Source organism: Lissotriton helveticus, chromosome 5_1, assembly GCF_964261635.1.
Source record: "Lissotriton helveticus chromosome 5_1, aLisHel1.1, whole genome shotgun sequence".
NCBI lineage: Eukaryota > Metazoa > Chordata > Amphibia > Caudata > Salamandridae > Lissotriton > Lissotriton helveticus.
In genome coordinates this window covers 1,288,579,762-1,288,592,668 of record NC_136065.1, presented here as the reverse complement: position 1 = coordinate 1,288,592,668, position 12,907 = coordinate 1,288,579,762, and the positions used below count along the sequence as shown (strand labels likewise).

Here is a 12,907-nt window from a genome sequence, read left to right as displayed (position 1 = left end):
GAACCATGTATATCTTCAGATGCTATTCATGCTTTGTCCTTAAAGGGATGTTCACAGAGGTTGTTATAAATAATGTGTTGATACTGATCTATAAAGGATAGAAACAAAATAGACCACTTTATATATGTGCTCATTATTTTCAATTTGCATGTTGTGTTTAGCACTAATGAATCAAACATAGATTTGTGTGACATACACCTATTTTTAACATGAATGATGTTAAATCATCAGTATTCAGTTTTTAATGTGAGAGATTTTATGTTAAAGGGTGTTTTTACTGCATATCTGCACTTCAATAAATTATGATATATCTGCCTATGGAGTGCATATATAAAAGAAGCAAAGAACTCTGGGTAGTTCCCAAGGTTAGGGCAGCTCCTTTATATAGCACCTACCACACCCTCGACACTCTAAATCTGCTTACCTTAAATGTCTTTTTTTCTAGCAAAGTTTTTAAGCGTAGGATTAGCACAGTGCTATCCACGCTGAGCTAGAAAGGGACTGAATCTTCTGACATTTTTACAGACCCAAAGCTCCCTGATTCTAATTTGCGTACTTTTTGTGGCACTCTAAGCTTGAAAGGGTACTATTTTGATATATAGAAAGATAGATAGATAGAATTTGGTGCGATCAGTATGACAAGGTAGTACAAGTTGAGATTTTGCTTCCAAACATACCTATGAGGTTCCATGTTCAAGCTCAAGAGAGATCGAGTTAGTATTAAACCATGAAGTCTCCAATCCACGTATTTGTGCCTCATGGTAAGTTATTTTCTGATATAAATCGTTTCAGCAAGTTTTCCACGAAACTTTCAATGCATGCAGCTATGAAGGATTTTTTTTATGCATTCAGAGTATTCTCTCACTATTTCAGCAGAAGAGTAAAATAACCTTTTTCTGGCCATCTTTGACAGTTCCTCTCACAGAACTATCCCAGATGGCCTAAAATATGCTAGGTTACTTGTCTGCTGAAATACTGGAATTAGACCTAAGGTTATTAAGAAAACCTTTAGTTATGGACTTTTATCTTTCCCTGATTACTCCTTCAGTTTGGCTGATGACAGCTAGGTACAGAAACGTCTTATCTCTGTGTGTGTCTCTTTTATGGGGGTTTTCAGGCTGTACATTACCCTGTTGTTAGAAGCATCACTGTACTTCAAGGCTGTATCTGGAGACCAGTCTGGAAAGAGCACCTGAAAAAAGACCACCCAAAACAGGTTCTTCAGTTTCAGATAGTGGATACACATCTCCTGTCTGATGTTGGTGTACAACAAGCGAGACCCTACTACCCTAGTTGCTGTTCTAGTTCCAAGTCTGCAGAATACTCTGGAACTCTGCCAACCCTAAGGAAGGAGTGAGTGGCCTGGAGGAGTGCGTGAGATGCAGCAGGTTAAGATGTCTGAGGGGTGCCTAAAGAAGAGGACTGAGAAGAGCAATATGATGGACCCCAGCCTCAGCAGGTACGCAGTCTTTCCAGGCCAGTGACTGGCAGGGACCGCAACTCAGAAAAAACAATTGGCATGGCCCAGCCGGGGCTGTGAGTGTGTGTCACAATCAGGCAGTGTGAGGCAGCAACTGCAAGGTAAAGTTCAGCCTCGGGGTGGCCATGCCTGCTTCAGCTTGTGCGTGACCACAACTGCCAAGACTTGTGATTAGTCTGTGCGTGGCCGCAACTGCCAAGTGTGACTCCCATGTGAGAGGCTGTGATAGGCCAGTCAAAATCGGCCAGTGTATGGCCACATCTGCCCTGGAGTGATCAGCCCATGTGGGGCTGCAACTCCCTTCTGTACCCAGCCTGTGTAGAGTTGCTGCTACTGAGGTCGTGATCTGATGGAAGAGGCTGGACCTGCTGAAGGGTTGCAGCAAGGACATGCTAACTCTGCTGTGCACCCAGAGTAAGACCCCCAACAACAGAGACACTCACTGTCCGTTTGATCTGGACTATATCAGCCCATGGCAGCCATCTGCTCCTAGTCCTAGCACTGCAAGATCCAGTGGGGTGCACTCTTGTGCTGCCCCACAATCCGACGTGGAAGCATGGAGAAGCTGTCAGCCAGCGCACCACCTCTCAATGTGCAAAAAAAAGTGACATCTCTTGACCTTTGGCCTGGTGATGTCAGAGGAAGTAACATCATGTCACCTTTGACTAGCTTGTGCCCATGGTAGCACCCCCAGGAGCTGTTGAATTCCAGCTTATGTCTGTGGCCTAGCTATGATCTTCCTGACACAGAGCAGGCTCGAGACAGGAAGGCCATTTCAAGCTGTAAGGCAGTGAAAGGTCTGGTGAGACCGAAGGAATTCCTGCTGGCCTAGGAAGCAAGCACGCCACTAAACAGGGATGTAACTTGCTTGTAGGCATGCAGGTGGAGTTTCAATCTGATGCATTTTGGGAGCTGACTTCCTGGTTAAAAATCCAAATGAACTAATATATCTGATAACAATTATTTGTACAAGGAAACTTTCACCATGTGAGCAACATGCTATTTAAAAAGCGACTTCGGAGAAACCTCGACCACCCAGCCAGTGGCGTAGCTAGAGCTTCTGGTGCCCGGGGCTATCCCTCAGATTGCTGCCCATGGCAGGTGGTGGGGGGGGGGGGGGGGGGGGGGGTTGGGGGTTGCTAGGGGAAAAGTACGTATTTGCTCTGGAGCCCAATGGAGTCAAAACGTGTAGCTTGGCTCAATCGCGCCAAAAACCTCCAGCTGATTATTGATATATAGAAGTTCATTTCACACAAGGCCTAGTGATTTAGAGAAATTCTACATTGCTTTTTCCTTATGGCTCAGGGCACGACTCCTATTGAGAAAAGTGTTCTGGGGACAGTCTGGCACCTGGAGGGTACACAAAGGTGAATACGCAACCACGTGTGGTTTGAAGTATCCTTCAACATGTCCCACCTAATGTATTAGTATTTACAACATATCTTCCATTAAATGCAACACAATGTTGGAAACTAATTGGGATCGTTGAATTTCACGTTCTGCTGTGCAGGTCAGTTCAATCGTTAGAGTCCACTGTTAACTGTATTCGAAAACAAACGCTCACAGGTCACAGAAGCAGGAATGTACTGAGGGTAGCATGTTGAATTGGAACTGAATTATTTCATTCAAACGAAACAGATCACAGGGAAGGTAAGCAACACGTTGAAGAGGATGTAGCCTTAGGGCTAGGGCGGTCGTCCTTTAAGCTGGGGAAATGGGTTTGAGTCTTGGCAACGATGCTCAACATCCCGTGATTCTGGGCAAATCACGTAATCTCCCAGTGGCTAACAAAACAAGCATTTACAATGCAACGGTTTCGCCTTTGTAAAAGTTTGAGCTATTGGCATTGTAAATGACAAATTTTGTATTTATGTGTTGGTTTTGAAAGCAGATCAATAAATGACATTGTCATTTACAATGCCAATAGCTTAATCTCTCACAAATGCGAGACCTATTGCATTTGCACACACACACAGAGCCACACCCAGAGACAGAGCCACAGACAAAGCCACACCCACAGACAAAGCCACACCCACACAGCCAGAGCAACACACCCACACAGACAGAGCAACTAACCCACACAGACAGAGCAACCTCACAGCTGCACCAGTGAACCCCAATATACCCTGTGCCCGACCTATCACCTCACAGCTGCACCAGTGAACCCCAATATACCCTGTGCCCGACCTATCACCTCACAGCTGCACCGGTGAACACCAATATACCCCGCGCCCTCACATACAGCACCGGGGCTCGACCAATCACCTCACAGCTGCACCAGTTAACCCCAATATACCCCGCGCCCTCACATGCAGCACCAGGGCTCGACCTATCACCTCACAGCTGCACCAGTGAACCCCAATATACCCTGTGCCCGACCTATCACCCCACTGCTGCACCAGTGAACCCCAATATACCCTGCGCCCGACCTATCACTTCACAGCTTCATCGGTGAACCCCAATATACCCTGTGCCGACCTATCACCTCACAGCTGCACCAGTGAACCCCAATATACCCTGTGCCCGACCTATCACCTCACAGCTGCACCGGTGAACCCCAATATACCCCGCGCCCTCACGTGCAGCACCAGGGCTCGACCTATCACCACCTCACAGCTGCACCAGTGAACCCCAATATAACCCGTACCCTCACGTGCAGCACCAGGGCTCGACCTATCACCACCTCACAGCTGCACCAGTGAACCCCAATATACCCCGCGCCCTCACATGCAGCACCAGGGCTCAACCTATCACCTCACAGCTGCACCAGTGAACCCCAACCATAGCAACAACTGCACTAGCGAAGCCTTAAAACCGCACCAGTGCACACACCGCACTCCTGGACGATGAATAAGTGAACACCTCTGGCTCCCTCTGCACTAGTGCACCATTCATCCACTTTTAAAACAACTGAATGCCCGGTTCCCTCACAGCTATGCACGTCAACCTCGGCTACCCTGCAGCTGCACGACTGAAGGCCGAACTCTTGTTGCACCAGTGATTCACCACAAACTCACGGATGCACTGGTGATCAGCCAGCCCCAGCGCAGATCCACAGCTGTGCCGGCCCCTCCGTCCCCCGCCCCACAACAGCTGCACTAGTGAACACAGCGTCTGCCCCCGTTGCACCAGTGTCCACCCACCCTAATCACCACCGAGCCTCTTACAGCGGAAGCAGTGAACATCCAACGCTCTCACAGCTGCACTAATGAACCAACACCCCCCTACAACCATTGACTTGCACAGCTGCATTACTGCTTATCCGCCGCGCACAGCTGCACCACCGACCCTGCCGTGTCTGTGTGAACTTGTGCATACGCTACGGGCCCCCGTCCACTCCCCTCGACAGCTGCACCGGAGACCCACTGCTGCTCCCCGGATGACCCTCATCCGACACGGTCACATTAGCACTGCACAATTATTCACTATGACCCAAGCTCCCATTGTTACCCCAGGGTCTCTGGGAGTCGATGACCGCACTCTGCAGCACTGGTGCCCGTCCCGGCCTCTCCCACACCCGCACCGGTGAGTCCTTGCACCAGCGCCCATGCTCTCTGCACCAGCAGCGTTCCGGAGGGTGCGACCCGGCGCCTCTGCCAATGACAGCAGCCGTGCCCAGCCTGCCGCCTCCACAAGTGAGCCGAACTTACATCTGCCAACTGCATCAGACCCCACTACACATCTATCCAGCACTACAACACACGTGCAGCAGTTACGAGGAGGTGGGCGTACCCTAGTTTATTACCTGGCTCAATACACATTGCTGTCCATGAAGCCAGTACTACCTCTCAAGTACACGCAAATTAAAACGAGTAACATCAAACGTCTAAAATGCCTACAATATAAAGTTCAACAGTCACGGTCCCAAACTGGGAACTCAAGTTTGTGTGTTACACCGTGTAATCTGGTAACACGGTGACGCTGGTGTGATCTTTGACAAAGCCTTTGAACCTCGATTTACCACATTTGTGTGCATACAAAAAACACATGGAGAAGATGAACTCTTGTTGAATCTTAACAAGCGTCTAAAATTTAAACAAGAAACTCACTGCATATACAGCGTCTCGGCAGTCGATGCATTAACCCACCGAGACGAGCTCCCAGCAGTCAAACCAATGCATGCATACATAAATAATAAGTGACCGTGAGCAACCAAGAATTACGAAATATCTATGCCTCTGCGATGCAATACATGTGCGCCCGTGTTGTAAAGCCATCCGGAGCACGGCAGCCTCAATGGTGAACCGCTACCTGGGTGCGCGGATAGCAGACCTGTAAAGCGTTTCGAAGCCTGCACTAAGTATAGCCGAGGTCTCACCTTCCTGGAGGGCACGAGACACCTTGCTCCGCTTCCCTCACTGGGTCTCGGTGGGGTGCATGAGGCGAGAAGGAGGATGCATCCGGTGATGATGCGGGAAACCACCGCTTTAAGCAGCATCCAGCGCCACACGGGGTTCTCCGGAAAAGGCCGTCTGCAGCACGGCACGGGGAGCTGCGCTCACACACCGATAATTCATTACCAAAAACCCCCACCCTCTCTCCTCTAACACAAAGCCAGGCCGAGGCTGAGCCTGCACTCAGCCAGGCAAATACAGTGAACAGGACCGGCGGGGACTGCCTGCAACCAGCCGACAGACCCAACATGGCGGCTCCTGTCTGGGCTGCCATCTGGCGGGGTGCCCTGAGAGCACAGCTCTCTCCACAGCTGAGCCCAGCATGGAAACCGAAAGAAAGGGACGGAGAGTAGGGACTGAAAGGATAAAATATATGAAAACAAGCACTCACCCGAGGCGGCGGTTGAAGAGCTGGGGGCGTGTTTTCCATGCTCTCCCCTTCCCATTGGCTGGAAGGTAAAATTCCAGCCAATGGGAAGAGGAGAGGGCGTGACTTAAAAAAAGACACGGAAACGCCCCGAATCGCGTCAAGGCGGGCCCTGAACTCAGTGACGCTCCTCTCCTCCAATGGCTGGCCAGCATTTACGAGGCCAGCCAATGGAGAAGAGGGGCGTGTTCAGGCCCCCATACTACTAACAAAAGATTTCGGCTCCGCCCACCCACTGCTTACGCAGTGGGACGGTAGCCGAAACCTAAAAATGTATATGTCCTTCTGTAATGAAACTGGTGCTCATGTAAAGCACTCTGATACCCGATGTCTCGGGTCTAGTTCGCGCTGTATAAAACAATTATAAAGAAACAAACAAAATAACCACAATTTAAGCACTGCTCGGTGCGACCTCTCAATTATACCTACGCATGAAATTTAAACAAAAACACCATTACAACACCCTTCCTATTTTATTTGACAATACCAGGGAGCTGAAAGATCAGACGGTTTCAAAATAAAAGTGTTAATTTAGGAAAAACGGAAAGCAATAGCTGTTGCCATCACAAACATCAGGATAGGAAGGAAAAGTGACAATACTTGGTTGGACTGACCCAGTAATATAAACCGTAAACCACCAAATTCGGTAGGCATATGGCATACAGACTTAATGTTTATGACACTATTTCAATTATGTTCATTGTTGGGTACTAATGATAAACCTATGTGAAAAGTATGCACCTTGTACACATTTCAAATTAAGATTCATGTTAAAGGTCTGGTCTTTTTCATCAGTACTTTTTTCACAAATTTTAGTTTACACAGTATTCTTTCTGCTGAACAGTCTGCTACCTTCTAAAATATTCTCTACTGCCCATCAGTTAAAGCCTTAAGTATGAATCTGTTATATCCAGTGAGCCCAACTCGATTCAACCCATCAGTAGCTTTGGGGAGAAGTAAGCCCTCAGCATGCAAGCAAGTAGATCAATCAATCAATCAGGTATATGCTTCATATGTTCGTTCCTTCTACTCTGACAAAGGGGTAGTGTCAGAAAATGAAGCTAGTAAATGGAGCTATACCAATAACACTATTCACTCAACATTAGGAGACAAAATGAACACCATATTGAATGATAGCGCTTTTGGCTCAAGTATAGAAAAAATATTCTGCAAATGAGACCATGTGTTGATATCTTCAAAACAGACAAACACGCATGTAATCACACTTGGGGAAGGGAGGGAGGGTGTCAAATTAAATCAAAGGGAAAAAAACTTTACCTTGCAGCCTGAAGTGAAAAACATTTTTTAAAAGGTGAAGCATAGTTTACCTTGAATAAAGTGTGCATGGCGGTTTTGGTTCTTCCCTACTTACTGCCCTGTTGCCGTTTTTTAACAAACCATGCTGTAGTGGCGTGATAGGAAGCCACTTAAAGACTTAGGGGTCCATTAGGATGATGGGCCGACTTTGTCCGCCTGTCATCCTATCGTGGAATGGGACCGCCCGCCAGTAGGGTGGGGGTCCCGTGTTTGGCATTAGGATACGCCCGCCACAGTGGCGGCTACATCCTGCATTCATAACATTGTGGCGGGCGGTGCACTCTGCACCGCCCGCCACAATGCCATGAATGAATGCAGAAAACACAGTTGATGGACAGAATGTAGAACAATGTCATACATTCACCCCAGTACAAGGATCTGGGCCTAAATCCATCGTTTTTTTGCACTCCACACCACCCTGGGTTAGACACTGGCTATATGCAAATCAGCTCTGACCCTGTGCCTCATGGGAACAGTCCAGTCCGAACTACCAAGCCATGTCTTTCCCAGACCGGAATCAAGCATCCAAGGACCGGTTTCTGGCTATCAGCCTTCATCAGCCTGGATAGCTTGACTCCAATGAATGAATGCATACATTTGCATACGCAATGCCGCAGGCTCTGCGCGGTGCCTACCGCATTGCATATGCAAATGCGGGGGGTACCACAGGTACCCCCCGTGTGCAGCCCCTACCCCTCCTTCACTCTGGAGGCCCGCAGGGGGCCCCCAGAGTGAAGACCGCATGCCTTTCCGTGGCGGCATTGCCGCCACGGAAAGACATTGTAAAATGCCCATGCTTATATGGCTGGCGGTGTCTGATAGACACCACCACCATATTATTCCTTTTCCGCAAAGCGGCGGACGGTCTTTGTCCGCTGAGGTCCCCCCCGCCATACTAATATGGCGGGGGGAAACTAGTGAGGATGTCGGGCGGATTGCCCCCGCCAGGCTGGCGGTGGCTACCGCCAGCCTGGCGGGGGTAATCCGTCCGACATCCTAATGGGCCCCTTTGTAAGGAGACTGGGTTTAGTGGAGCGCTGAGCCATTGGTCTCGATCTTTCTTGCAATGCTAGTTCCTTACTCAGGCAGTATTAGTAACAGATCACATCTCACAGAGAGTGCATTGTTGTTATGCCCGGTGGATGGGCAGCGAGCTTGTTTTGGACACCGGAAGCCAGGCAGGGTATGCACAGCTATGCTGAATCAATTTTGAAGACGTCCGAGGTAGCAGTAGTGCACGCAAAAGGGGTGGTACCCCTTTTTTGCACCCACTCAGGACACCTTTTGAATCAGGCGTATGGGAAGTGGTGAAGATATAAGGCACAATGGTGATTGCCCAGAGCGCAGAGTAGCGTGCGAGTCTGAACATTTCATGGCTCACGAGGGTGGAGGTCTCTGGTCAGCAGAGGAAGAAGAAAGCCTGGAGAGTGGAAACCCTGTGGTGATAGATAGACCTCTAGCTTGACAACATCGTGGTGAACCACCCAGGGGCCAGGCAACCAGGGAAGGGTGTCTGGTGGAGCCATCGAGAGAAAGGAGCAAGGACTGTGACTAGGGTAGACCCTGTAATCAGCAGTCTGAGCTACATACTCGCTACCCAAATCAGAGACTCAAAGACTTTGTACAGCATGTCCAGGTAGAAAGTTTGGAACAAAGTGGGAAAGGGATGTAGTGAGCCACCTGGCCACTGTAGGGCTCACCTATGCCCCGGATATCATGGATCAAGTACCCTCTGGCCGGGCGCCGACAGAGGTTTTAAATAAAGGGGTATTGGACCGCATGTGGTCTTCGTACCTATACAGCAACCAGTGCATTTGTGTCTTTATTGGTGTGGGACTGGGCCTATCTGTTACCACCTACATAGCTTCCATGCGCCATCAAAACTACCGCACTTTAGGAAGTGCAGGACTCTCTTGTGGATATATGTCCATCGCTGTAGAACGCAGGGGAGACTTGCCACTGGAAACCTGTGGGTAACCCCCACAGCAAAAGTAAGAGCAATATGTGAGACGGTGGGCCCTACTGCCACTGGAAAGAGTGCAGTATCATCCGCAAATAAGACATTTACAATTATTCCTTGAATGTAATTCCATGTTTTGTCAGCCTTGTGTGGTGCCTTACATTTCACCCTTTCATTCCTAAGGCTGATCTGGAGTCAAAGCCAAGTGCAAAGGGCCCACTCCTCCCTCCTCAGTGCCAGCTCCTCTCCGCATCACCAGTAACTGGACCCAGCAGATTGGCGGCCTGCAATGGGACGGTTATCTGCACGGCGATCTCCTCTGATGGTTGGTGTGTGGAGCCAGGTCCCCAGCTGTTGGAGGCCCTCCACTCCTGACTGACTTTACAGCCACGAACCCAACACCTGTGGAATACCGAGCAGGGCCCACAGAGGGGGCCGGAGCTTTTGCCGATGCCAGGCTGCTGGGCCTCCTCTGTTTCCCCATCATTTTTTTCTTTCTTTCCAGAATGTCAAATTACGCCGCAGGTTTCACAGCTTCAGGAGATAAGTGTTTTCCAGGCCAAGTGTGCAACAGTACAGCCCGAGCCGGGCCCGCTGCACAGAGCGCCCCGTGTGTTCACTGACTGAAGAAAAAGGACATTCCGGGCCATTACTGTGGGATACTTTCAAAAGAACAGGGCCTCATGTGCGCACATGCTGACAGTGCCGTGCGGCCCCCGCCCCCAAAATTGTGCTGCCTGGGGCGGTCCGCCCGGGTGGTGGCTCCTCTATGGGGGCGTTTGGGCACCGCCCCCCTGCTTTCTCGCCGTGCGAGAAGGCAGAAACAAATGGTAGTTATTACCGTAATAACTACCATTTGTTTCTGCCATCTCGCACGGCGAGAAAGCAGAAGTTCCTGGTTGAGAGTGGGAAGTGTTATTCGAGGGCAGGGGGGAGTGGCTTGCCCACTGTTGTTAATACTGTCTGTTTGGGCAGCCTCAGGCTGCCCAAACAGACAGTATTAACAACAGAGGGCAAACCACTCCCCCCTGCCCTTGAGTAACACGGCCCACTCTCCCTGTTCTCTCTGTATGCTGCAGTATACAGAGAGAAAATGACATGGGTGGGGCAGCGGTCTAACCAATCACAGTGCTGCAGTGGAGGGGAGGGAGGCTGCCTGCAGCCTTCCTGTCTGATGACGTGCACCCTTGGAATTCAAAACTAAGACGGCGGGAGTCGGGAGTCTCGGGACTTAAGGTAAGTAAAGTTTCTTTTATCTTATTTATCCCGCCTCCCCCCCATCCCCTCCGCGGCGCGAACCCCATTTCCACCCGCCGCCCCCCCCGCCCGTAATGCCGGCCGAGACTGCAGATATGAACTGGAAGTAAGGGATCTAGGGCAATAATTCCCAAATGTGTTTAGTGGCAGATAAGAAGGGGTACAGACCACGTAATCACAACATGTCACTCCCGGCAGTAAGGTATGTTTCGCTTTATTTTTTTCTTCCCCACCCGTGAGCCCCATTCCCTCCACCCCCCTCCCTTCCCGCGAGCATGCCAGCCGCCGTGGCTCTTCAGTGCGGTGCGGACCACTGGTAAAGTAATGCACTCTGACAAAGTTTGCATTGGAATAGGTATGTAACATCGAAGAAGTTGGATTCCGTTATGAGGTGGTGGCCCAGCACTCCAACTAGGGCTGTGTGAATTACCAGGTGAATTTCCAAACATTTGAAAGACACCTCTTTGTTTTTTAAATGCAACGCCCATCACAGTTGCTTTTAGGAGCACTCTGGGGGCCAGGCTGTATAATTAGCTGACAGCAATTGCATTTAGGTAACTACCAGTGTTTACATTTCTTAGTTCGGGAGAGTGTCCTTGAGCATTAAGTATTTTTCTATCCTCAAGTTTCTTACTGTGGGGCACGAGGAATATTTTTCTTGCAGGGCTTTGAGCGTGCATTACACATTTTTTAAAACTTCTGTGCAGACTAATGCGAAGTTGCCTCAGGTTGTGCTTCCTTTTACAGCCCATCAAAAAATAAACATGCTCATCCTTACTCCGTGGGAAGACCATCCATATTTCTGACATTTAAAAGAGCGATGTGGGTTTAGGCGAGATGATGTTTTGGGCCTTTACATCAATATGCCTTGCGGATGATGCATGGGGATTCAAATTTTATACCAGATTACATTACTGTACCAGAACCTGCCTCTATACCGGCGGCCTCTGATTAAAGCAATCTTCTAAAACACCAGCGGTAAGATGGAGAAATACACTGTTTTACACCCTTTTGGGGCTAATAAAATGAGTACCACTGACTTGGGAGCTGTGGTCTCACGATGTTGTGGAGTTCTAGGTGTCCGTGATAAATAGTCACGGTTCTCAGCGCTTTGTCTCAGTGAGTCTCTCTATGCCCACAGCCCTGGCACTGGGCGTGCAGGTGGGCCTTAGAGACACAGCATTTGTGGATGGATGGCAAGGTGAAAAGACTTGTAGAGAAGGGTCCGGTTATTTGAATGGCATCAAGCTGCCTTCAATTACTTTTGTGAATGGATACATATGCTAAATAGGCTAAGTAGTGAATGACTCCATTGACTGAGTCACCTGAATAGAAATGTAGAGCACTATTTTGTTTCTATTTTGTTGAGGACACCTGCCGGTGTCAAGGTGGTCCCTGGTCCTCTTATGAATAGGTTGACGAATGAATGAATGAATACACTTTTATAGAATGGCTAAGTTAAGAGAAGGGCTAAGGGTTCACCTCTTCTGAATGGATGAATAGGCTTGTACAGAATGATGCAATCCAGTTGCCTTAAAGTGCCTCCAGGTTTTCTTGTAAATGGACAGATAGGGTGGCTTATTAATGTATAGAGTGCTTTATAAATGTTCTTGCTTTCTGAGATTTGCTTGAAAATGCACCATTTACCCACTTTTTTTTTATTTTTTACTTTCCTAGCGGTCGGTCTCACTTGCTTCCCTTTAGGGCACTCATCCCGAAGTTTTACGCCCTACCACTTTCAAATATCACCAGCCGCCACTGCCTACGCCCCTGCGCCCAGCCGTAAGCTCCAGTGGCTGCCGGATATTTGCATCACTCTAGCTTTGGACCCACCTCCCTCGGCCTACGGGCGCATTAACTGAAGCTGCAATATTCACTGACCCGGGACAGGGTATAAGTGGGGACGTGCTCACTGCTGCAGTTAGACAATTACACTACTTGCCACCGTCGTCTCTCTGAGCTTTCTGCCACAGAGTGGGACAAGTGCAACTTTCCATTAGGTAGTCAAGGACGTTTCTTTTTTTACTATTCAACTTTCTCCCAGGATATTCTATAGAAAGTTAAGAATTTTT

At 49.0% G+C, this 12,907-nt stretch overlaps 1 protein-coding gene across 1 annotated transcript in view; it reads right to left on the bottom strand.

Moving 5' to 3' along the window:
• PPFIA4 (PPFI scaffold protein A4) overlaps positions 1–12,907 on the bottom strand; it is a 1,997,086-nt gene that overhangs the window by 1,299,574 nt on the left and 684,605 nt on the right. The window contains exons 5-6 of the mRNA XM_078644121.1: positions 9,799–9,818; positions 8,451–8,460 (exon numbers count right to left, since the gene is read on the bottom strand). Of these exons, the coding sequence (XP_078500247.1) occupies positions 8,451–8,460; positions 9,799–9,818 (30 nt within the window). The remainder of the gene's footprint in view (positions 1–8,450; positions 8,461–9,798; positions 9,819–12,907) is intronic.